This window comes from Diospyros lotus, chromosome 9 (assembly GCF_014633365.1).
Source record: "Diospyros lotus cultivar Yz01 chromosome 9, ASM1463336v1, whole genome shotgun sequence".
NCBI classification, from domain to species: domain Eukaryota; kingdom Viridiplantae; phylum Streptophyta; class Magnoliopsida; order Ericales; family Ebenaceae; genus Diospyros; species Diospyros lotus.
Window position 1 is genome coordinate 14015470 of NC_068346.1, and position 25845 is coordinate 14041314.

General features: G+C 38.7%; 2 protein-coding genes across 3 annotated transcripts; both read left to right on the forward strand.

Moving 5' to 3' along the window:
* The first annotated feature begins 271 nt into the window (after positions 1–271).
* LOC127809847 (regulator of G-protein signaling 1) lies at positions 272–20161 on the forward strand. Of its 2 annotated transcripts, none has more exons than XM_052348983.1 (11): positions 272–665; positions 1316–1436; positions 1535–1598; positions 1740–1824; positions 10859–10932; positions 11847–12038; positions 17845–17933; positions 18081–18319; positions 18417–18541; positions 18931–19052; positions 19166–20160. In XM_052348983.1, exons 1-11 carry the CDS (start codon positions 538–540, stop codon positions 19397–19399), a joined length of 1473 nt encoding a protein of 490 aa, XP_052204943.1. In that variant the 5' UTR covers positions 272–537; the 3' UTR covers positions 19400–20160. The 2 variants fall into 2 exon arrangements, with proteins under 2 accessions (XP_052204943.1, XP_052204945.1); XM_052348985.1 differs by having other exon boundaries at positions 523–665; positions 1356–1436; positions 19166–20161.
* A 1959-nt stretch (positions 20162–22120) lies between these two features.
* LOC127810361 (very-long-chain 3-oxoacyl-CoA reductase-like protein At1g24470) lies at positions 22121–24611 on the forward strand. The gene is made up of 3 exons (XM_052349796.1): positions 22121–22826; positions 24075–24144; positions 24299–24611. Exons 1-3 carry the CDS (start codon positions 22192–22194, stop codon positions 24572–24574), a joined length of 981 nt encoding a protein of 326 aa, XP_052205756.1. The 5' UTR covers positions 22121–22191; the 3' UTR covers positions 24575–24611.
* The last annotated feature ends 1234 nt before the right edge of the window (positions 24612–25845 follow it).

Here is a 25845-nt window from a genome sequence, read left to right on the forward strand (position 1 = left end):
TTGGATGAATGAAACATTTTATTTTTAGCGTCCTACAATAATTCTATGAATGACATCTCCATTCATCTTTTCGTCATTTTCTATAATTGATGAAAGATTTCTAATATGCTAAAGTTAAACTTCATAATTGATTAAAGTTTTATCATAACATTACACACATTTTTCATACACTTTATTTGTAATATGCTAAAGTTAAAATCTTTTATATTCTAAAGCATTATTTCACATCTCAAATTCAGTATTTCTTTATTTCAAAATAATTTTTGATCAGGATGGAATCAAATTTTTTGAAAATCTCTCCATAGTCCAGAGTCCATAATCCATAGTCCATACCCAAGCTCACCCAAAAGATCTAGTCGGACTCAGACGAGACAGCAGCGCCCCCGGTGACTATGGAGCTTCACCGGCATCAGTCAATGTATGAGCTGACCAAGACGAGAGTTTGACTAATCGCCGTTAGAAACCAAGACGGATCATTTCCCAATAACCACCACTCTCTACCTTTCGCCGTCTAAAAGTCACTCGCACCATGTATCTATGCGTATATACATACCTGTATATTGGGCGTACCCAAGGGTGGAAACTGTGATGGCCAGCTGCGCCGTGGAAGGAGGCTGCCCTACCGATTACATCGCCATCTCCATCTCCCTCATCTCCCTCATCTTGTACTTTTTCTCGTTAATTTCTTATTTCGCGTCTCTACTTTTACTTGTCTTGATTTGCTAGGTTTTTTATACGCTATGGTGTTTGATTTCAAATGGGTATTACTTGTAAGTTTGTTTAATGAATGCCCATTTCGGTGGATTTTTTTGTTTGATCTCGGTGAATTAGAGTTTAGCATAGAATTTTGCAGATCAGCTATTTGTGATGCATATTTATCTTCACAGCTGCTTGGCAGTTCTTTGCTTTGGAACAAAATCAAGCTGGGATTTTTGTTTTTCTTATTGTTTTCATACGTGAAGCATTTTTTTTTTTCCCTAAACATTATTTATTGTCATTTTAAGATGGTTTGGTTGTGTTACAAAAATACCAATAGAGGCTCATTTGAAAAAGAGTGAATGAAGTTGAATAAGTATTTAGGAAAAGAGGGACAGAGAACCAAGAAAAAGCGTGGTGGGAGACACTTAGGTTGGTATTAGCTACAAGGGCCTTATAGAAGATAAGGCCATAGATAGAAAATATTAGAGAGCTATGATTTACATAGCCAAGCTCACGTAGTGGGATAAAGGCTTGATATTGTATACTTTATTATCACTGCTTAGGCCTTTTTGGAGGGTGAATGTGCCCCATTTTGTTAATTGACCTCTTCTTTCAGGCTTCTCACACGGTCAACCTTACCATGTCTAATTCACAAGGTTTCTAGGCCTAAAGGCAGCAGTTTTTGGCTTCCTGCAATTCAAGTTTTTGCCAGCTTCAACCTTCTGCTGTCAATTGTGGTAGAATTGCATTTCTATAGCTGGATCCACTTTATGTTCTTTTTATAGGCTACAGAACAAATAGAACTCAGGCGTTGCTACATAAATGATATATGCAGATGTCCGTAAACTTCCTGAAATTCAGAAAAAGGCATTGGTGGCAATCTTGCTACACTTGGGCAGGTTTATATTCCCTTGTTTTCTCTAAAAAAATTTCAATAGTTTTTTTGTCCTCTTCTGGCTTTTCTTGTTTGTGCTTTGCACTTTGTATTGAATAATTATCTGCTCCAAATGTTGGTTTGTTAAGGAAATTTTTCTTTACAGTATGGTTTGAAGGTCCTCTTGGATTTGGTTTGTTACTGAGCTGCCGCATTGTCCAAGCTTCACAACTGTATTACATATTTGCGAGGTAAGGCAGCATTTGGTACGACAATGTGCAGGATGATAACATTGTCTGGTGCAAATCATATTGGTCATTCCCAACGTTCAGTTTCTTTGGTTATTGCTTGATGCTTCATATGGTAGCTGATTACAAATTGATAGTAGCAAATGAGAACAGAGTGGATTTTGTGTATTTGGTACAGTAAGATTCTTGAAGGCTGGGGCAGATCCAAGAATTTGCTTTAGGGGTGCCATCCATGTTCAAAAGCTATTAAATCATGCTAATTTACTAAGAATATACAAGAAATTTAAAGGCAAACCTCATAAATTTCAATTGAAATGATTTTTCTTTAGAGAAAATATTTTGTGTAGCATGATAATCAGGCATCTACTTTATTTCTAAGTTTCGCATGGAATTCTTTGTAAGACTCATTTAGATCTCATATTTTGAAAATTACTTCATGCTTTCCTTCTTGTTGAAGGTCTTGAATATATGCCCATTTATCTTCCTCATTTAAATCTAGTTTATTCTATTTCTCCTCTCAAAGAAAGCACAGTAGACTATGTTTATGTAGCGTAGGTGTGCATTCATTTTATAAATTTTTTTAGAGGCTGTGTTGTGCGAGAGAAGCACAATAAAGGCTCACAAACACAAACCCCAGAAAATATAAACTTTCGATAGGACTGGAAAATTAAAGAACTCCCAACACAATCATGGAAAACATGTAGAAGATTCACGAAACAGGAACATAAACAACCAGAAAAATAAATAACGCAAAGGGGGCACGGATTTTTACCGTGGTTCACCCAAAATGGGCTACGTTCACGTTGAGCTCAAGCGAGAAGAGCTCACTGCACTATGAAAGTGAGGATTACACCGATTCACAACATCATACAAGGTTCTCTGTACATCACTAGCTTGCGAACAAAAACGGACCCAATGACCACAAAATCAAGATCACAGGTCAACCTATCAAGCTAGTGAACGAAGAGAATATACAGAGGATAAAAATGGAGACGAAAAGAATTACACAGAACCCTCACTCAGAGGGAACCCTCCCGAACCCTCGGCCAAGAGACAAACGCACAATGAAACCCTAACCCCCCTTTTTACTCTCACCTTTTCGTCTGCTGGTTCACATCCCGAGGAGAAAATAAAAGCAACGATTGAAGGCTGAGATTGCTCCTCATAAAGTATGCACAGAAGGTTGAGATTCAATCCTGCATCACGATTGATTATTCCAACAGAATTGATCAGTGGCAGGGAAAGCAATTGGGCAGGAGGATAATCGGACGCAATCAAGGAAGGGAAGGATGATGCCATGCGTTACCATCCAGCAGGGCCAAATGGCAGCCTGCGGTTGCCACACGAGGCTTACCCATCCGCTTAAGAAGAACGGCACCGTTTGGTGCTTCACCTTTAACAATCTCCACCTTGAAGCATCAAACCATTTGGAGAACCCTCTTCCTATCAAAGTGCAGCATGCTACGATTCTCACCTTCACAACTCTGGTTGACAGATCAACCTACTCCAACATGCAGCAAGTCCAAGCAATGCTTGAACTTGGTTGCAGTTAGAGTTTTTGTCCCCATATCAGCTGGGTTATCTTCTGTAGGCACCTTCAAAATGCTCACAGTGCCATTAGCTATTAAATCTCTAACATAATGATACCTTACCTCAACATGCTTTGTTCGTTCATGATATACCGGGTTCTTGGAGAGGTGGATGACACTTTGACTGTCTGAGAACACAGTCAATTTGCTTTGAAGCAAGTGGATCTCCTTGAATAGACCTTGCAGCCAAATAGCCTCCTTGAAGGCATCAGTCACAGCAACATATTTAGCCTCGGTGGTGGACAAAGCCACCAGAGGCTGAAGTTGGGATTTCCAACTGATACAATTTCCACCCAAGGTGAAAAAGTATGCAGTTGTTGACTTTCTTGAGTCCCTATCACCTGCAAAGTCAGAATCTACATATCCCACAAGATCAAGAGTATCAAATCTTCTTTTATAACACAAGCCAATGTCTACAGTTCCATTAATATATCTTAACATATATTTCAATGCATCCCAATGAGTTTTCCCAGGATTTGACATGTATCTACTAAGTAGAGATATTGAATATGCAAGATCAGGCCTAATACTAATCATTGAATACATAACAGTTCCGATTGCATTGGCATAGGGGATATTTTCCATTTTAACTAATTCTGAATTAGTTGTAGGACATTGAGATTTAGATAGAGCAAAGTGTCCAGCTAAGGGAACTCCTACAGTCTTGCAGTTATGCATACCAAACCTTTGAATAGCTTTAATAAGATAGTTATGTTGGTGAATTTTCAAAGATGATTTGCTTCTATCTCTCTCTATTGTCATTCCTAGAATTTTCCTAGCAGGCCCTAGATCCTTCATATCAAAATTAGTGTTTAGCATTAACTTTAATTCACTAATTTTATCTTTAGACTTACTGATTATCAGGATATCATCTACATACATCAGTAGATAAATAGGGATATCAGAGAGAATAAAATAAAAGCAATTATCATATTGATTTCTTATAAAATCAATCTCTAAAACAAAACTATCAAACTTTTTATACCATTGTCTTGGAGATTGTTTTAAGCCATACAAAGATTTTTTCAGTAAGCATACATGGTCAGGATGAGTAGGATTAATATAACCAGTTGGCTGAACCATATAAATGCATTCATCAAGGTCACCATGCAGGAAGGCTGTTTTTACATCTAATTGTTCTAATTCTAAATCAAATTGAACAACAACAGCAAGTATCATGCGGATGGTCTTAAATTTGACTACTGGTGAAAAAATTTCATTATAGTCTATACCCTCCCTTTGAGTAAAGCCCTTAGCAACTAATCTAGCTTTGTATCTAAGTGGATCAGTGGGAGACATACCTTCTTTTAATTTGAACAGCCATTTGCACTGGATCAGTTTCTGTTTCTCAGGTTTGGGGACTAAGGTCCAGGTGTCGTTTACCTTGAGGGAGTTCATTTCCTCATCCATAGCTTGTCGCCTTTAACATAGTCTTTGGAGTTGATAGCTTCCTCATATGAGGTTGGCTCACTGCTCCTCAATTCCTTTCCAGCAATTAAAGCACAGTACACTAGGTCAGAGTAGGCATACCTTGCAAGGGGTCTGGAGACCCTCCTGCTCCTATCACGGGCTAGCTGATAGCCACTAAGATCTTGAGGTGAGCTATGATGCTCCACCTCAATCTTAGGTTCACTCTCTTGTTCCTCTTGATCATCATCATGATCAGAGGTACTTTCATCATGAGACATAGGCAGGGTAGTATTCGGTTGATTTTGATCAGGTGAGGCTGGAGTAGCTGGCAGGTCATTACTTCCTGCTGGTTGCTCCACCTCAATGTGAGACCCCCCTAACACAGCAAAGTCATCTAGGTTTTCCTGGGTGCTTGTTTCTTTTAGGTTGTTGGTTTTACAAGGGAAAACATTTTCATTAAAGATAACATCTCTACTGATTATAATTTTAACTCCAGCAGATTCCCTATCCCATAACCTATATCCCTTGGTACCTTCTTGGTACCCAACAAACACACATTTGATAGACCTAGGTTCAAGTTTACCTTCAGATTTATGAGCATAGGCTTCACAGCCAAATAGCCTTAAGTAATTAAAATTTAGTTTCCTACCAGTCCAAGTTTCCTCAGGGCATTTTAAATTTAGAGCAGTAGAAGGACTTCTATTTATCAAATGAGGTGCAGTGGATAGAGCCTCACCCAAAAATGACTTAGACATATTAGATGTGAATAATAGGTACCTAACTTTTTCAAGTAAGGTTCTGTTCATCCGTTCGGCTACCCCATTTTGTTGGGGAGTGTTCCTAATTGTTCTATGTCTAAGTATACCATGATCATTACAAAAAGTATCAAAGGCTCTACTGCAGAACTCAAGGCCATTGTCAGTCCTAAGGGTTTTAATTTTCCTATCTATTTGATTTTCTACCATTGTTTTCCAGGTTTTAAACTTCTCTAGGGTCTGGTCTTTTGATTTTAATAAAAATACCCATACATTTCGAGTAAAATCATCCACAATAGATAGAAAATACCTGTTGCCTCCAAAGGTGGGGACCTGAGAAGGCCCCCATAGGTCAGCATGAAGATATTCCAGGCATGCCTTCGCCAGGTGAGTTCCTTTATGGAAACTCAACCTGTGTTGCTTGTCTAGAACACATGGCTCACAGAAATCGAGGGACCCAACAGGCACTGTTCCAAGGTAGCCTTGGTTTGACAGTGCTTGAAGACCTTTCAGGCTCATATGGCCAAGTCTCAAGTGCCATGTATCTGTCTTATCAGTATTAGCTATGCAGGCAGAATGTATGTTAACAAGGGAAGAGTAACAACCATTTAAAATGTACAAGCCATTTTTCTTAGTACTTGACAAAATAAGATTATCATCTTTAAAAACATGTAGGAAATAATTTTCAGCTCTATATGAATAACCTAACTCATCAAGTGTGCCAAGAGATATTAGATTTCTTTTTAATCCTGGTACATACCTTACATCAGTTAACATTCTAATTTTATTGTCATGCAATTTTAAGGATATGCTACCTATACCTTGGATACTACACGACTGATTATTACCCATGTATACAGTACTAGTTTCCCTCTGATTAAAATTTTGAAACCATTCTCTATTTGGGCACATATGAAAAGAGCAACCAAAATCCATTACCCATTCATGTTCAGCAGATAAATGAGAGATATTAAGAACTTCAGCTAAACAGTTAGAGGTTCCTGCATTTACATTTGTATTTTCCCTTTGTTTTTGTTTTTTAATATAATCATAGCAATACTTCTTAATGTGACCTTCTTTTCCACAGTGATAACACTTCCATTTTTGTTTACCCTTCTTGTCCTTTTTCTTACCTTTTTGCCCTGACCCGTTAATGTGATCATTGTTACTGGTAAAAGATTTTTTCTCATTCTTACTCTTTACAAACAGGTTATTTCTAGACCTTTTAGATGTTCCTAGTTCTAGTTCCCTAGCTTTAATACCCGAGATAACAAGATCCAAACTAGGAACAATGCCAGTATACCTTAATGCATGCTTTACTACATCATAGTCATCAGGTAAAGAATTTAACAGAATCATAGCTTCACTTGTGTCTCCTAATGCTTGATCAGTACCTCTAAGTAATAATGCAAGTCTAGTGAATTCATCTATGTTTTCATCCATTGACTTAGATGTATTCATTTTGAAATTGAATAACATGCCTTTCAAGTATACTGGATTAGGTGCAGACATTACAGAGTATAAAGAATCTAATTTATTCCATAAATCAGTAGGAGTAGACATACCATCTACCTTGCGTATGACTGTGTCACCAAGGTGAAGAAAAATGAGGTTAAATGCCTCTTCTCTTATCTCCTCTGTTCTTGCAAGCTGATCAGGTGACCATTTTCGATCATCTACTTCTAGTGCTATCAGCACCTTATGATGAGAGAGTAGGACTCTCATTTTCTTTTTCCAGCTGCCAAAATCTCCTTTGCCATCAAATGTTCCGATTTCAAATCGGGTAGACATCATCTTCGCCTTGCACGAAGGTATCTTAAAGTGGCTCTAGACTCTTACTGAGACACACACAGCAAACAACCGTCTGACTTGATTCTCAGAAAACCCTAAATGGACAGAGACCACAAAATTGACGATAACCCTAGATTTGAAACCGATAGACTCTGAGAGTATTCAAACCCTAACCAGTGCTATCAAAGATAAGGTCTCTGATATCACTTGTTGTGCGAGAGAAGCACAATAAAGGCTCACAAACACAAACCCCAGAAAATATAAACTTTCGATAGGACTGGAAAATTAAAGAACTCCCAACACAATCATGGCAAACATGTAGAAGATTCACGAAACAGAAACATAAACAACCAAAAAAATAAATAACGCAAAGGGGGCACAGATTTTTACCGTGGTTCACCCAAAATGGGCTACGTTCACGTTGAGCTCAAGCGAGAAGAGCTCACTGCACTATGAAGGTGAGGATTACACCGATTCACAACATCATACAAGGTTCTTTGTACATCACTAGCTTGCGAACAAAAACGGACCCAATGACCACAAAATCAAGATCACAGGTCAACCTATCAAGCTAGTGAACGAAGAGAATATATAGAGCATATACAGAGGATAAAAATGGAGACGAAAAGAATTACACAGAACCCTCACTCAGAGGGAACCCTCCCGAACCCTCGGCCAAGAGACAAACGCACAATGAAACCCTAACCCCCCTTTTTACTCTCACCTTTTCGTCTGCTGGTTCACATCCCGAGGAGCAAATAAAAGCAACGATTGAAGGCTGAGATTGCTCCTCATAAAGTATGCACAGAAGGCTGAGATTCAATCGTTCATCACGATTGATTATTCCAACAGAATTGATCAGTGGTAGGGAAAGCAATCGGGCAGGAGGATAATCGGACGCAATCAAGGAAGGGAAGGATGGTGCCACGTGTTACCATCCAGTAGGGTCAAATGGCAGCCTGCGGTTGCCACACGAGGCTTACCCATCCGCTTAAGAAGAACGACACCGTTTGGTGCTTCACCTTTAACAGGCTGTTTCAGAATGCAGCCCTTTTCTTGTATCTATTTCTCAAAATTTAAAAAAAAAAAAAAATTAAACATGATATTTATTCAAATTTTATTTATTTTATCTAATGATTAAATTTTAAACATAAGATATAACAGTTTTATAGAAGATATGGCCATGGGTAGAGATAGATGGAGGTCTAAAATTCATGTAGCTGAGCCCACCTATTGGGATTAAGGCTTGTGATTGTTGTTGTATTGTTGATTAAATATCTACCACAATTTATTTTAGTATTGGCAAAAGTAGTCTTAACATAAAAAAAAATCACTTTATGCTGTTTTTTCTTCTTTTTTGGCTAACTAGCACCCGTAGTAGAATTCTAAATTTGAGTTTAGGGATGGCAATGGCTCCCCCAACGGGTCCTCAATTACCCATTTAAAATTAAAACAAGAATAAAAATTGAGATATAAGCATTAGGCTTATTTGAAAATTTGTTAAAACAAGTATATAAATGGGTAAATGACCTGTTGCCATCCCTACCAACTAGGCCGGCCAATCATTCTTCTTTTTCTTTTTATTTCTTCTTTCTTTTTCCTCACCCTTGTCACTGGACCCAATTATAGGTTTGCCACCTAGATTTGGTGTTGCCATGTTGGTGAAGAAAAAAGAAAAAGAAAAAGAAAGGAGAAAAATGAGGAAAAGAAGTAGAGAAATTTAGAAATAGAGAGAAAAATAAGTAGAAAAGAAACAAAAAGAAAAGGAGACAGGGGGCTTCATTGGATGGTAGTTGGATATTGTAGAAGAAATGTTTGTGTTTGTTGCAGCAGTGGGAAGGCTGAAGAAAACAAATGGAATGGGAAAAATGAACACACACCCTTGAATGTGTTAATTTTTTCAATAATTTCCAAAAGGTGGCTCGTTTCTTTTTGGGTAAATTACACTAAGCACCCTTGAGGTTTGATAAAAAGATCAACACCCTTGACATTTGAGAATGATAGAGACCTCCACTAACTTTACAACTCTAGCTATACTTCCCCCCCTACCGTTACTTAACAGATGTTAAAGATTTTAATATGACGAAAATGCTCTCACATTTTCTCTCCCTTGACATTTGAGAATGACAGAGACCTCCATTAACTTTACAACTCTAGCTACACTTACCCCCCTCCACCGTTAGTTAATAGATGTTAAAGATTTTAATATGATGAAAATGCTCTCACATTTTCTCTCCCCACCCCTCTTTTCTCCTTGTATGGCAAACTAGCCAGAATTCAGCTGTCTTTTGGTCTCTCTCTCTCTCTCAGCAGTTCAGCATGGTTTAGCCATTTCTGAACCAGAGAGAGAGAGAGAGAGAGAGAGAGAGAGAAGATTGACAAGCTGTTGGATTTTGGCTAGTTTGTTGCGCAAAGGATGAGGATAAAGAAAGAGGGAGTGAAAATGCAAAGGTATTTTAATCATATTAATAATTTTAACAGTGATAGGGGGAAAGTGTAGCTGGAGTTGTAAAGTCAAGGGAGATCATTGTCATTTCTCAAATGTCAGGGGTGTTTGTATCTTTTCCCGGACCTTAGGGGTGCTGAGTGCAATTTGCCCTTTATTTTTTAACTGAAATCAGACAATCAAAACCATTTTCTGTTTTTGTCTTCAGAATTATATAAATGAAATATGAAAAATCAAAACAGAAGGCCTGAATTATGTAAATGAAATATGAAAAATGAAAACAGAAGGCCTGCCAAACAGGCCCTTCCACTTCCAATCTTGAGGTGTTTAGATATCTGTCTAAAAGATGGATATGGGTAATGTAGACATATTGTGCACCGTTAAGTGTAATGTGGATCAATTCAGCAAAAAATTAAAAAAATATATAATGAGGATTATTTAACAATTGAGCTAAGATGATATTATCTAGAAATATTCTCAAAATTAAATGGAAGCAGAGGCAAGATCAGATTTTCCACAGAAATTTTTTCTTTATTATTGGATGTGAATTTTTTATTTTTTTACTTAAAAAAGTTGTTATATTAGAGGACCAAAGTGTTTACTTTGGGTGTATTTCTTATGTATGAATCCTTGCCCTCACCTTTATCATATTTGGTGGACATGGGTATGCATGGGAATGGGGATCCATCTAACATTAAAAATGACATTATAGCATAAAAGTAGCAGTCAAGGAGAGGTCAGCATTGTACAAAAGTATGCAAGCTCACTTTGTATATTATTTATTATTATTATTATTATTATTATTATTATTATTATTATTATTATTGTGTGTTTTTTTTGGGGGGGGGGGGGGGGGGGAGGGTGGAAATTTTGTTGAATCTTAGGGGACTTGCAGGGTGGGGTTCTACCTCTGTTTGTGCTTGATGATTATTTCTTTTGGCATTACATTTGTTGTTTGAAATTTACCTAGCAGTTTCTTTTTTACAGAATTTGAAATTTGCATTCTGTGTTCTCCTAAATTTGCCACTTGTTCTTTGATATTTCAGGAGACGTTTACCACCTATTAGATCATATATTTTTCTTCCCTCCATCCTCTTTCCCTGGATTGCTGGAGCTGCATGTAAGATGACTCTAGTTGGTCTTTTGTTGGAAATCAATTTTGTTGGATTAAGATTGTGGCCCGCTAAATATTTAGAATATGTCAAGTTGTTTTTCCGGGGGGTGGGGGGCAGTGCAAATAAAAACTCATGTCAGCTTGCTTTTTCTTGGCCTCTTAATATTTCTTATAGTATGCTTAGAAGCAAACAATATAAATACTCCTTATGACATTGGTTAATCCAGTTGATTGTCACATTGAATATGCAAAATTTTTCTTTGTATTTTTCCATTTTTTGCATGTTTCACCTTAGACTGACCATGGGTTGGATAATTACGGTATAGCTAACTTTCCTATCTGTGAGATTCTTCACAAATTCGTACTGCAACTGTAGAGATATACAGTTAATCCAATTTTGGTTCTATGCAATCTTTCTGGTGGTAAGCAAATATTTCAGAAAATAACTTAGATCAATTTCTGACTTTCACAAAGATGTCACATTGTTTATTCTTCAAGGTCCTATCCCTATTGAATTAGTAAATTGGACCTTCAGGCCTCAGGTTCTTGATCAAACAGAAGGTTTATGTAAGGGTGTTCCCAGAGTTTGTGTATGTCCATGTGGATCAAACTATATGGTTTAGGGTTAAAATTAAGATATTGGTGGAAAGAACCACTGTTTAGGTCTTATGTTACAATGTTTACATTCTCAACATCACTAAGCATAGAACTCTCCTTTTTTTAGTTATCCTGTATGGTCTAATTTTGTCCAATCTGTATGACTTGACATGCTACTTGCTTGTATCTGTTATATAGATGATTCATCCACCTATCCATTAGATTTTTATAGCCAATCTTTTGTTTTTTTTTTTCCTCTTCTGTGTTCTGTTATATAGTTTTTCAAGGTGATTGCTTGTTGTGATGGAGTTTCTTTGCTATAGTTCTTCACATGAAAAAGCCTCTAAACCATCGATGCCACTTGAGGGTTCAATGGACTATCCCAGTTGTTTGCTTTCATGCACTGTATGTTGCTGCTTTGGTTGGTTTCACGGGAGCCATTCGTCACATAGAGTTTAGGTTTCATGAACTCAGAGACCTATGGCGTGGTATATTTGTCTCCACTTCTTCCATTGGTATGTACTGTTACATTCTTCACGCTGTATCTCCTGTGTGTTGGAAACATGATAATTCCCTTTTTACTGTTAGTCCAGAAAAATTCATATGAAATAACCAGAAGAGGGTCAGCACTAGGAGGGAGCAGTCCAAAAAGAGAGCATATTCACACTCTTTTTCAATTTATTAGTTCCCTATTTTCTCGTTGAACATATTATAGAATGACGAGATTATTGTTTTTCTATTAAATATTCTCAAATTTAGTAACTTTCTTGTTATATGTATAAAATAAACTGTATGTATTAAACCACAAGTGTACAGTACAAGCATATATATATACATACATGTACTTAAAAATAAATACACTAGTACCCCTTTACTTATTTTATTTAATACTCCCCCTCAAGGTGGAGCATATATATTGAGCATGCCCAGTTTGGTACAAATATAATTCACACGAGACCCTCTAAGCGACTTGGTGAGTAAATCAGTCAGTTGATCGTTGGAACCCACATATGTTGTAACTATATCCCCAAAGAGCACATTTTCTCTAATAAAATGGCAATCAATTTCAATATGCTTGGTTCTCTTATGGAATATAGGATTAGAAGCAATATGCATTGCAGCCTGATTGTCACAAACCAATTGCATAAACTTAACCTGCGTAACTCCTAACTCCTAAATTAATTGTTTCAACCACACTAGATCACATGTTGTTACGGCCATTGTCCTGTATTCAGCCTCTGCACTGGATTTGGCGATAACAGTTTGTTTCTTACTTTTCCAAGAGACTAGGTTTCCACCCACAAATACACAGTATCCAGATATGGATCTCCTGTCACTAGGTGATCCTGCCCAATCAGCATCCGTATATCCCAAAATTTGACTGTGCCCATGATTTTGATACAATATACCCCGACCAGGGGTAGCCTTAATATACTGAAGAATACGGATCATTGCATCCCAGTGACTGTTACAAGGTGAATTCAAGAACTGACTTACCACACTCATAGCAAATGAAATATCAGGACGAGTGACTGTGAGGTAATTAAGTTTCCCAACTAGCCGACGGTAGCGCCCAGGATCAGAAAGAGGCTCCCCTGTCTCGGTAACAGCTTGATATTTGGATTCATAGGGGTATCAGTAGGCTTACATCCAAGCAATCTTGTCTCCTCTAGCATATCTAAGGCATACTTCCTCTGAGAAATAGATGCCTTGCTTTGACCGAGCTACCTCAATACCTAAAAAATATCTCAAAGAACCCAGATCCTTAGCCTGAAACTATTGGTGAAGATGTGCCTTCAATTCAGTGATACAAACATCATCATCCCCTATAAGTACTATATCATCAACATACACCACTAGAAGAATGTGGCGGCCAGACTGAGAACGATAAAAAACAGAATGATCAGCTTCACTCCGAGTTAACCCAAACTTAAGAACAACTGAACTAAATCGACCAAACCAAGCTCGAGGAGACTGTTTTAAACCGTATAAAGATTTTCGAAGGCGACACACTAGCCCAGACTCCCCCTGAGCAACAAAGCTAGGACGTTGCTCCATATACACCTCCTCCTGTAAATCGCCATGGAGAGAGGCATTTTTTATGTCCAGTTGATGAAGAGGCCAGTGAAACATAGCAACAAGGGACAAAAAAAGGCGAACAGAGGAGATCTTAGAAATAGGAGAAAATGTATCTCCATAATCAAGACCAAAAACCTGAGTGTATCATTTGGCAACAAGACGAGCCTTAAGACGATCAATCCTGCCATTAGGGCCAACTTTAACAGTGTAAACCTAGCGACAACCAACAGTAGACTTACCCTTGGGAAGAGGTACTAAGTCCCAAGTCCCGGTGGAATGTAAAGCAAACATTTCTTCAACCATAGCAGCCCGCCACCTTGGATGGGAAAGAGCTTCGAGAACAAATTTAGGAGGAGAGACAGAAAATAAAGAAGAAACAAAAGCAGAATATCCAGGGGACAAAGAATCATAGCTAACAAAAGGGGAAATAGGATGGCGAGTACCTTTACGAAGAGCAATAGGTAAGTTAAGATCAAAAGTTGAAGGTGACGGACTAGAGGAGGAAGAACGAATCGGCACAGGGGATGAGTCAGGAGATGGCTCTCGCGGACTAGTGACGACAGTCGGTGCTGGTTGGGCCACGAGTTGTGGACGCCTTTGATAGACCTGAAGATCGGGTGATCAAGGCGAGAGGCAAAGGATGGTGGAGATGGTGAAGACATTGGAGATGGAGATGATGTAAGGTCAAGAAAAGGGACAGGCAAAGGTAACACAGTAGACACAGAATCAGAGATCGTAGATGAAGAAGGGAAATAAAGAGATGACTCAAAGAAGGTAACATCCGCTAAAACAAAATATCGAGTTAATTGAGGAGAGTAGCAATGATATCCCTTCTGAAGGCAGGAATAATCCAAAAAAACACATTTGACAGAACGAGCAGATAACTTATCACGACCTGGGGCAAGATGGTGAACAAAGCACATACTCCTAAAGATACGAGGAGGAAGAGAATATAAGTCAACTCGAGAAAAAAGAATGGAATGAGGAATTTGGTCATTAAGGACAGAAGATGGCATGCGGTTAATTAAGTAACATGCAGTTAAGACAGTATCACTCCAGTATTGAAGTGGAACATACATATGAAGAAGTGTGCGGGCTGTCTCAATTAAATGACGATTCTTGCGTTCAGCTACCCCATTTTGTTGTGGGGTTCTAGGACACGAAGTCTGGTGAAGAATCCCATTGGATGTCATATAAGATCTAAATGGGAGAGACAAATATTCAAGAGCATTATCACTACGAAGAACACGGATAGGCAAATTAAACTGTGTTCTAATTTCAGCACAAAATGTAGTGAAGACTGAAAATAACTCTGAACGCGTTTTCATTAAATATAACCATGTAGTCTGAGAGAAATCATCAATAGATATTACAAAATAACCAAAACCATCTTGTGAACTGACACGACTGGGACCCCATACATCTGAATGGACTATTGAAAAATGAGAACTAGCACATTTATTGACTCTACTTGGGAAAGAACTACTACTATGTTTCCCAAGTTGACAAGACTCACACTCTAGAGAAGAAATACTAGAGAGACTGGGAACCATCTTCTTGAGATTGGGAAGAGATGGGTGCCCCAGTCGACAATGGACTTGTAGTGGAGAAGTTGTAGTCGTGCACGCCACTAAAGAAGCAGGGAGAGACAGATAGTAGAGACCGTGAGACTCAAGCCTCGTGCCAATCATCCGTCCAGTCCTCCAATCCTGCACAAGAACAGAATCAGACAAAAAAGTTATAGAGCAATTAAGATTACGAGTGAGTTGACTGACAAAGAGAAAATTAAAGGTACATTGTGGTAAATGTAAAACAGATGATAATGGTAAAGTAGGAAGAGGTAATGCGGTACCAATACCCGTGACTGAGGCTTGAGAGCCATCAACCCATGTAACAGGAGGTAGAGACTGCGAAGTTTGAACACGAGATAGGAGAGAACGATTACCAGACATGTGATTGGTGGCACCAGAGTCGAAGATTCATGGGCTAAGAGAAGATGAAGACTTAGTAAAGTAGGCAGTATGGTTACCAGTGTCAGCAAAGGATGTGACAGGTGAAGTAGCCTGTTGTGTCGTCCGGAACTGAAGAAACTGAGCATACTCCCCCTTGGAGATAGTCACTGGTGAGGAATCACTAGGTGTGATAGATGCCTGACCCTTTGAAGCACCGACAACCATGTTAACAGTACTGGCTACATGAGGTGGACGACCATGTAGGTGATAGCAAGTCTCTCGAGTGTGACCAAGACGATTACAATAGGAACACTAGGGCCGAGAACGACCACCACCCTAACGACCACCACGATTAGTCGGGGTCGTAACAAGGGCGGAATGATCTCTAAGTACGGACATGCCACAATCAACAGCAGTAAAAGAAGAGGCTCTAAGTAGCCTGGCAAATACCTCAATCAGAGGAGGGAGAGAAGCACTGCTGAGAATCTGTGTTTTAATTGAGTCAAGCTTCAGTCGAATTCCATGAACACAGAGGATAGTAAACATTTGATCACGTTGTTACTGTTGTTTCTTGATATTAGTATCAAAGGGCAGTAACTCGTTAAAGTCGGTAATAGAAGCTTGAAGCTTACCCAAATATATGGTCATATCTAAACCAATCTGTTGTAAATTGAACAAAGCACCAATCACATCATAAATATGAGTGATATCATTAGTATACAGCTCACGAGCTTGAGTTCATAGGGCACTACACTCCCAAAGAGGTCGAAATATAAGCATCAAGGTCGGCTCAATGGTTTGCCACAATAAACTCAATAACTGGGCATCCACTTTCCGCCAAAGAGGTTGATCGCCCTCAGGAACAGTTGAAATAGTCTTTGATAAATGATCCTCAAGGCCTTGGCCAAGAAACCAAATTTCAACTGCAGATGACTAAGCGGAATAATTCTGTCCACTCAACTTATTCGTGGTAATAATTGGTGTGCCTGAAAAATGGGGAATGGTCATAGGTGTGGATATGGTGGAGCAGCTTGTGGATGAAGAGTGAGCTGGAGATGAAGCCATGATGCGAAAAGAACTGCAGATTTGGAGCAGATCAGATCTGGAGCAAGTTGGATTACAAGTCCAAAGAGAAGGAGCAACAGATCTGGAGCAACGGCAGATCTGGGCGCACAAAAGCTGAAGCTGAGTCACCGGAGAAGACTAATGGCCAGAGCTGGAGTCGCTTGAGGATGGCTGGATCTGGACAGAGGCGGCGACAGTGAGGGCGAGATCTGGGAGCGGCTGGAAGAAGATGGCAGGATCTGGGCAGGCGCAACGACGGGGAGGGCGAGATCTGGGCGCAGCTAGAAGAAGATGGACAGATCTGGAGAAGGAGAGCCGGGATAGCCGGATCTGGAGGAGAGTTGTGATGGCCGTGTGACCAGCGAAACCAACGGCCGATGAAGAGACCGGCGGTGATGGCGATGGCGGGAGAAGCGACCGGCGGTGATGGCGTCGGTTGACGGCGGAGACGACAGCGGCGGCGGCTAGGGTTAGGGTTTCAGCTTTGATACCATGTTATATGTATAAAATAAACTGTATGTATTAAACCACAAGTGCACAGTACAAGCATATATATATACATACATGTATTTAAAAATAAATACACTAATACCCCCTTATCTTATTTAACATTTCTAATATCCTAAACATCCTTTCTTGAGGCTCTCTTTCCAGGAGGAACATGCCCCGGTCGTTGGTTTTGTAATTGTTAAATTTCAGTGGCCATCAAGGAGCCATTTTTTATTTGGTTGTATTGGAGAGAAATGTTAAGAGAATTTGGAAGATAATGAAAGTGTTGGAAGTTTCTGTTTTCAAACTTTTAATTGGTAGTTAAAATTTAAATTAAGAGGCATATCTTTTCTAAAAGGACATCCTTTGGATAAGGAGGCAGAAATTTTTTCTAAAGTCTATAAATAGCAGACTGTAGCAGTATAACATATGTGAGACTTTATTTACCCTGCATACAAAAATTTTTCTTTTTAGTTTTCACTTTATACAATCATACTTTTTACTTGACTTTTGGAATGATTGAAGTATTGGAGATTTTATCCACCCTACATACAAAGCTGTTTCCTGTTTTTTCTTCACCTTATTCCAGGATGTATGTGTGCATGCCTCAAAGTTAAATGTCACTGAGGAAGTTTAAGTTTTCCACCGAGAATATTTAGGTCTAGGGCTTAGGAATCCAAAGTAATTGCTAATACTCATGACAGAAACCTTCAACTTTCTCCCTCTTTGCTTCCAGGAATTTGGGTCATTGCTTATTTGTTGAATGAAATTCATGATGATATTGATTGGCTTCAAGTTGCCTCAAGATTTCTACTGTTAACCATGGTACAATTTCACTATGTTCTATTACTTAGTCTACTGATATGCTTCTGCTAATGCTAATAGTTTTTTTATCCACTTAGATTGAATTTATTCTTGATCAGAATCTTTTGCTACTATTTACTAACATTGCTTGTAATCTTTTTTGTGCAGGCAAGTGTATTTGTACTTGCTTTCTTCTCTATTTCAAGTTCTCAACCTTTGCTTTCCCAAATGAGTTTGAGAAAAAATGAAGTACAGGAAGTTCCAACAATGGGTCAGGCACTCGGCATACCTGATAGTGGGCTACTATTACTGAGGGAATCAGCTGCTGTTGTAGATCCTATTGTACCTTTCGATAAACTTCTTTTGAACAAAAGGTTTCGTCAGTCTTTTACAGCATTTGCAGATAGGTGCTGTATTCCTCCCTAGATGAAGAAAGTTTGTCATCTGGTACTCGTTAACTAATGTTGAAGAACTCATATGTGCTTGTTTCTTCATGATTTTCAGTTGCTTAGCTGGGGAGAGCTTGCATTTCTATGATGAAGTGCATGAGCTTAATAAGATACCTGCTGAAGATACTATTAGAAGAATATATATGGCAAGGCACATTATCGAGAAGTACATAGTTCCAGGTATCATATTTCACGGGGTTAAAAATTTTCTTGTAAAGTTTAGTTTAATGTATTCCTAGATGAATTTCTTCCTGCGTGGTGGAGCAAAAATATAAATCCTGATTTTGTAAACTCCAAAGTAATTGTCCAGTTAATGACATTGTCCACAATAACTTCCGTAAAATGCAAATGTCATCCATAACAAGGGAGCAATATATATTGCATCAGATGATGTAATATCAACCTTGTCAACTTGGATTAGTTCTAACTTGAGTATACAATTACCAACTCAGCACCAAAATTGAACTGTGTTTCATTTGCTCCTGAGCCAGTTCCTCACTTCTGCTTTGTGCATATGTCTACTTTGTGAGTGTATTATGACTCTTTTTCCACAATAATGACTCGTATAGGTGCAGTAATGGAAGTGAATATATCTTACCGAACTCGACAAGAAATTTTGACCACTCCTGATCTGGCACATCCTGATCTTTTCAGAAATGCACTAAATGAGCTGGTGCAGTTGATTAAAATGGTTGGTTTTTTTACCGAGTAACATCAAATACTTTCTTGCTTCTCTTCAGTCAGTCATTTCAAAATCTTGACGATAGTTTTAACTCTGTCTCTCTGTGTTCCCCTATTTTGGAGAATTTGGCAAATGATTACTGGTCATCTACATTCTTCCTGAAATTCAAAGAAGATGCTAGTATCCGGGCAGCTGAACATGAGCTGGATCATGTTACTGGTTGGACCCACTCCCCTAGGTTGAGTTCTGTTCATGCCTCTGATGATCCTTTTCACCAAGAACATCTTCCCAAGGACTTTAGCCACTATAGCGATGATTCACATCCACAAGGAAACGAGGACCTTCAGCAATTTTAGTGCTTTTTACTCAATCTGGCATAAATGCCGGGGGATACATGAGTTTCTACATTTTACTTGCGCTGGCTTAGCAAAGTACATGAAAGAAAGATGGAGCCAGATAGAAGCTGATTGAACTAGTCAATGTTGGAGAAAAATTCATCTATAACTTGTGCGACCATGAACAAACGTCGCTTTTTACTATAGCAGGTTTGTCTTTGTTGATTTAAATGGTTTATTGACCATAGTGGGGGAAATCAGCCAAGTTTCTGCTCAACTTATAATTTAGACCTTGGCCATAGCTGCTTCTTGCAAAGCAATGCTCACACACATTGTTGAGATGATAGATGCACTTCTTTCGCACAGCTCATAGTGCTATGCATATGACAAGGACGTAGGCGCTGCATTTGGATAACATGAAGGCATGTGCTGGATCTTGGAGCCATGCCGAGATGAGATTAGGAAAATTAGTTCATCTAGATTATGATCTCTTTTTCCCTTGAAAATTATAGGGTTATTTTAGCTGTGATTTGAATGAAACTCTAATTGTAGCTTTTAAGATTTGATGAATCAAGATAGCCCTTTTGAGTGTGCGTGCGTGCGTGTGTGTTGCATCTCCATGGTTTTCTTCTAGTTTTGGCATCCCTTCTGCCTGGTTAAAGTTACCTTATTGTTGTATTGATTAATTTCCATCTCAACTGCCCGGAATTCCTATGGCAGTGCAGCTGTACGAATTTCATCAGAACTTAATGGTTATTGGCTATATTGTACACTGTACAAAATGATAGATATTCTAAACCCTTCTAGTTTTGGAGGATTGGATTCATGTGATTTTGGCACCGTTTGGTTATATTGCAGTTCTGGTGCCTCTCGTCCTAGTCACCAAATTTAGTAAAAGCCTGAAAGCTGTTTCTTCCTCTCGTCAATTACTCGATATGAAGATGAGTTGCAAAGAGTCTTATAGAACATAAAGTTTTAGAAATAATAAGCAAGTTAGAATTTACGAAACTAAGTTTATGCAATGGGATGAAAGCTTAATACGTTATCCTATTTTAGTTTTTATGAAAGATATGATCAAGAATAAAATGATTGGTGAGTTAGCATGACACTCTGGGGATCATATTTTGCCTGAGGGTCAGATGAACCATGTTTTGGTTTCTGTTTACAGATTTTTTATAACAAAATCTTCACTTTTCAATCTTCTAACTAAATACAAAAATTGAATACAAAGCAATGACAACGAACACTGAAAACAAACATTAAAAACTGATTGCCAAATGAAACGGTGCTCGTACGAAGACCACCAACCGCATCTAAGCATTGAAGGATGACTCGCATGTGAGTCTTTTAAGGTGCCCGGCTACCCAGAAAGCTCAGTAATTAGTTAGGTAGCGGTGTCAAACCCTTTTCAGAGGCGTGTTTTCTTACCAACTTGTGAATGAAATGTGGGTTTCGTGTTCTGGGTTGTTGAGCCTTCTGTTTCATCTCATTTCATCAGTATGAGAGAGAGAGAGAGAGAGAGTTGGGTCAGTAGCTCATGCCATTTGTACTTTGAAACCGACAGTTGATTAAAAATATGAGATCAGAAAGCAGAAAAGGTTTGGTTATTTTACTAAGAAGCAAAGTAAAGAAGGCACAAACGCGACAAGTAATTGTAATTTAAACTTAAAGTTATAAAATTAGCCAAATAGATGAAAACCCATTTGAATGGGGTGAGTGGATTTGGATGTTTTTTGTAATTTTAATTGGATCAATTCAATTATCAGTTATACAATTGAAATAAGAACCACTTTAATTTGATTTTTGTACATTGAAATAACCATCTGGATGCAAATATGGGTGGCTTTGAGCATAGCATGGCCATATATATATATATATTGTGTCTCTAAATTTGAAGGAGGATTTATTGTGCTTCTCAAATTTTAATTTATGACATAGTAGACATCTTAAGTTTCAATTTTAGACCCATCATGTACCTCATTGTTCAATCAGCACCACGTGTAAAATCATACTTGGTTGAAGAAGATGAGAGATGAAATAGGTCTTTCCAACGACCAATTTCACTATCGCACAATTTCTTAATTTTCAATCTACGTATCTCTTTCATCTCATTGCCTTCATTGTCACTGCCTCTCTCTAGGTTCTCCTTTTCATTGTTGCCTTTTTCCAACTTCAACCATCACCATCCCCATCGATCGTCACCTCCAGATCCATCTCCATCCCCATCGGTCGTCACCTTCAGCCTCCATTGCCGCCTCTTCTTCTATCGGCTGCCTCTGTGTGTATATATCTATATATGTAACATATATATATATTTTATTAATATATTTTTTAATAATTATATATAATTTATCAATATTTAATAATAAAATTTTATCAATTGAATATCAACCTATATATTATATTAATATAAAATTTTAATAAATAATTATATATAATTTATTAATATTTAATAATAAATAATTGTGTATAATATGTTTCAAATTGAAACTTTAAAGAACACAATAAGTCCCCGTGGGTTTAGGGTATAAATGGTTAAACGGATAGGGCATGGAGAGTGCGATTTTGTTCACCCTCTTTAAGGAGGGTGACCATCACCATCCTGTTATTTTAACCCCCAAAGCAGTGGGGTGATGGTCACCCTCGTTAAAGAGAAATCGCACTCGGACATTGATGCTTCTTTAGCCTTAAGTCACATCCATCATCAGAAGATATAAAAGAAAATTGAATAAATTTCTCTTGTCCAAATTGTGTTCCTTCCTCCATATAAATGCTTATGCTGTGGTCTCGGAACTTGAAGAAGAAGAAAGAAGATGGTTTCAAACTTCGTCAATCTTCTTCATCACCTCCAAGCCCAACCCTTGTGGATACTTCTTCTCTCCGCTCTTGGTTTTCTCTCCCTCCTCACCCACTTCTTCTTTCTCATCAACTGGCTCTACATCACCCTCCTCCGGCCCCCAAAGAACCTCAGAAACTACGGCTCCTGGGCTCTCATCACCGGTGCCACCGATGGCATCGGCAAAGCCTTCGCCTTCCAACTCGCCCAGCAAGGCCTCAACCTTGTTCTGGTGAGCCGGAGCTACCACAAGCTCCGATATGTCGCCGCAGAAATCCAAGCCCGGTATCCAGACACCAAGATCAAGGAGGTCGCCTTGGACTTGTCCAGCGGCGGCGCAGCCGTGGAGGGGGCGGTGGAAGGGCTGGATGTGGGTGTTTTGGTGAATAATGTTGGAGTTACCTACCCGGCGGCGAGGTTCTTCCACGAGGTGGAGGAGGAGGTGTGGATGAAGGTGGTGAGAGTGAACTTGGAGGCCACCACCAGAGTCACCAGAGCTGTTCTTCCCGGCATGGTCAAGAGGAGGAGAGGCGCCATCGTCAATATCGGCTCGGGCGCCGCCGTAGTTGTTCCTTCTCATCCTCTCTTTGCCATCTATGCTGCTACGAAAGCGTATGTCTGCCCCCATCCCTCTTATCAAACACCTTGAATTCAAATGACTGAGCCTAGCCTAGGATGTTTATAAAGTATAAAATAAGTTAGTTAATAATAAGTCTTTGAGATACCGTTAGATTTATGAATAATACTTGGATTTCATTTCATCGTATCGGTATCGGTCGGGTTTAGTTAGCCGGTTACATGATGCATGATGTTTAATCTTTAATTTTGAGTGGGGCAAGTAGTTGGGTGAGATTCATTGAGTAGTACACTTAAAAACCTTCTAAATAAATTATTGATGTAACCATTCTCTTTTAATTCCTCGCAATATTAATTCTTGCCACGCTTAGACATTCATGATTTTTCCCTCTTAAAACTCTATCGACCTTGAAATTACTCATTCCTTTGCATTGAATTGATGTGTTCTGTTATACACTTTTCTTAACACAACACATAATATAAAGTATTATCAGAATATCAATACACTACCCATTATCGGAACTGGTAAAGACATTTCTGTCACGAGTAGCGATCATGGCTAGTTCAGCGGCAGGGCCATGAATGACGAAACTCCTCGTTTTTTGTCTGCTTCCTTTGGTCGTCCATTAACAGGGTCTTTCGGACGTCTTTTAAGTTGTCTGTTATATAATATATAATAATTCATAATTGTGTCGCAGCAACTACACATGCGACCTGTCGAGTATCTCGAAATAAATAAATAAAGCGTTTTCCTTTCAGTTTCGAGACTACAGTGCTCAACAAAAGCTGGGACCAAAAACTACTTAATTAATTAGGTTTATAATATGTGGAAGTTGACAACCTTCTTTCTTCGATCATCATCTGGGATCACTTGGGAGGTTACCAGTGGGCTGGAAAAGAAATATCCGGGTGTGTACGGATGGACTCATACGTACGCTTTCTCAGATTCCGATTTAATCACATCATCATATCTAACTAAGTAACTATTTTAGATGTATTCTTCTCAATCTAGTTGTTTTATATATAATATAATTAAATCTGAGCCATTAAGTATATATATAAAGTGTACTTGGGTTGGGTATATATTAATTTCCCGACTAAATGCAGAGGAGGCGGCTGTGGGGTTGTTCGAGAATATTTATGTTTTTGTCAGCTTGCTTTGGCAGTGTGTGTCCAATGTAGCAGTCGATAATTAATGGAAACGATTTAAAATTTGTGCAATCTATATCTACGTACCTGTACAAGTTAATTTTCCCTAGCTAATTGTTTTGTTTCTGCGTGCAGATATGTTGATCAGTTATCAAGAAGCCTCTATGTGGAATATAAGGACATGGGGGTAGACGTGCAGTGCCAGGTGAATTAACAAGGGCGTATCGTATGTAGAAATATAATATATATTAATGCACTTAAAACATGGTTGGGCATTTTATATGCCTAACCAAAGCAACTTTTTTTTATTCGTATCATTTATGAGTAGCTGTTACGTCAATAACTTGGATGCAGTGCAGGTACCACTGTACGTATCCACCAAAATGGCATCGGAGGTTGCGTCCATACACAGGTCGTCGTTGTTCGCGCCGTCGCCGGAAAAATACGCCGAGGCCGCCGTTGCACGAATAGGGTTCGAAGCAAGGTGCAGCCCTTACTGGGCACACTCGCTGCAGTGGTTCTTCGCCTCCATGCTCCCTGAACGTATCCTCGATTCATGGCGCCTCGCCATCGGAATCCGGAGGAGACAGAGCTCCTTAATTGGCCCATCCGCCGGCAGAGACAAAGCTCCTTGAAACAATTTTTAAGTTTTAATCAGTGGGTTTGGTTTGGAAGCAATGAAATGATAAAAGAAATTACTTTTCTATATTTTTTCATGTTCAGGCTGTTTGGCTTAGCTTTTTTTTAATAGCTTTTAAGTTAAAAGTTAAATAATGTGTTTAGATAGATGTGCTTTTAAATTACTAATTATTAGTTATGTGTTTGATTTAAAAGTTATCAAAATTTGATAAAAAAAACTAAAATAGGCAATATTAAATGATATAAAATTTTATCATTAAATATTAATAAATTATATATAACAATAATATATATTATTATATATTATATCTATACATATAACTGTTGATATAATATATATATATATATACACATGTAGTGGGTGTGGGGATAGAGTAGATGAGAGTAGGGACGATTGGTGGGGGCGATAGCCAACTGGAAGTGGCCGGTTGGGGCGATGGCCCAGATAGGCGACAACGATTATGGAGGAGGGGCGACGACGGCCTGTGACGATAATGACAGAACAGAAGCGGCGAATCTAGAACTAGATGTGGCAATGGGGCGACCCACCAACACGAGGCTGCTTGCAGCTGCTCAGCTAAATGACAACGACGATGACAGCAGTATGGAGCTAGGAGAGGCGACGGTAATTGTAGAGCAAAGCTTTTGGAGAAGATGATGGGAGAAGAGAGCTTCTGGGGGAGAAGATGTAACGGTAATAGAAAGATACGCCTGTAAATATGAAAAATATTTGAGGGCATTCTAGTATTTTTGTTGGTCAACCTAACAAAGTTTTTTGCCAAAGCTGGGGGTACCAGTTTTTGCAAAACGCTGTTATAGTAGCTTTAAAGTAAGGTAGCTTTTAAGCTCATTATTTATGCCAAACACTTAACCATCAAAAGCTATATAGCTTATCAGCTGTACAAGTAGCTTATAAGCGGTTAAACCACTAAGCCAAACAACCTCTTAATCATCGTCATCTCTCTACCATCCATTTGAATTTAGTCATGAAGTTGCATTTTCGCCTCAACATCCATAAAAAATCGAAAATAGCCCAAAAGATTAAACAAGAAATTACCAATTTTCAGTATTCCATCTCGTCTTTCTGGAATACAACTTGCGTCTTGCTGCCCATCAACCAAATGCCTTCATAAACTTCTGTAGTTAATTGAGCCCTAATATCTTATTAGAATTCAAGCTAAACACACCTCAACGAATTGTAAACAAATAATAACTCGATGTGCTTCTTATGTCATCTTTAGAACCAACCCAATCATTGTTAGTATAA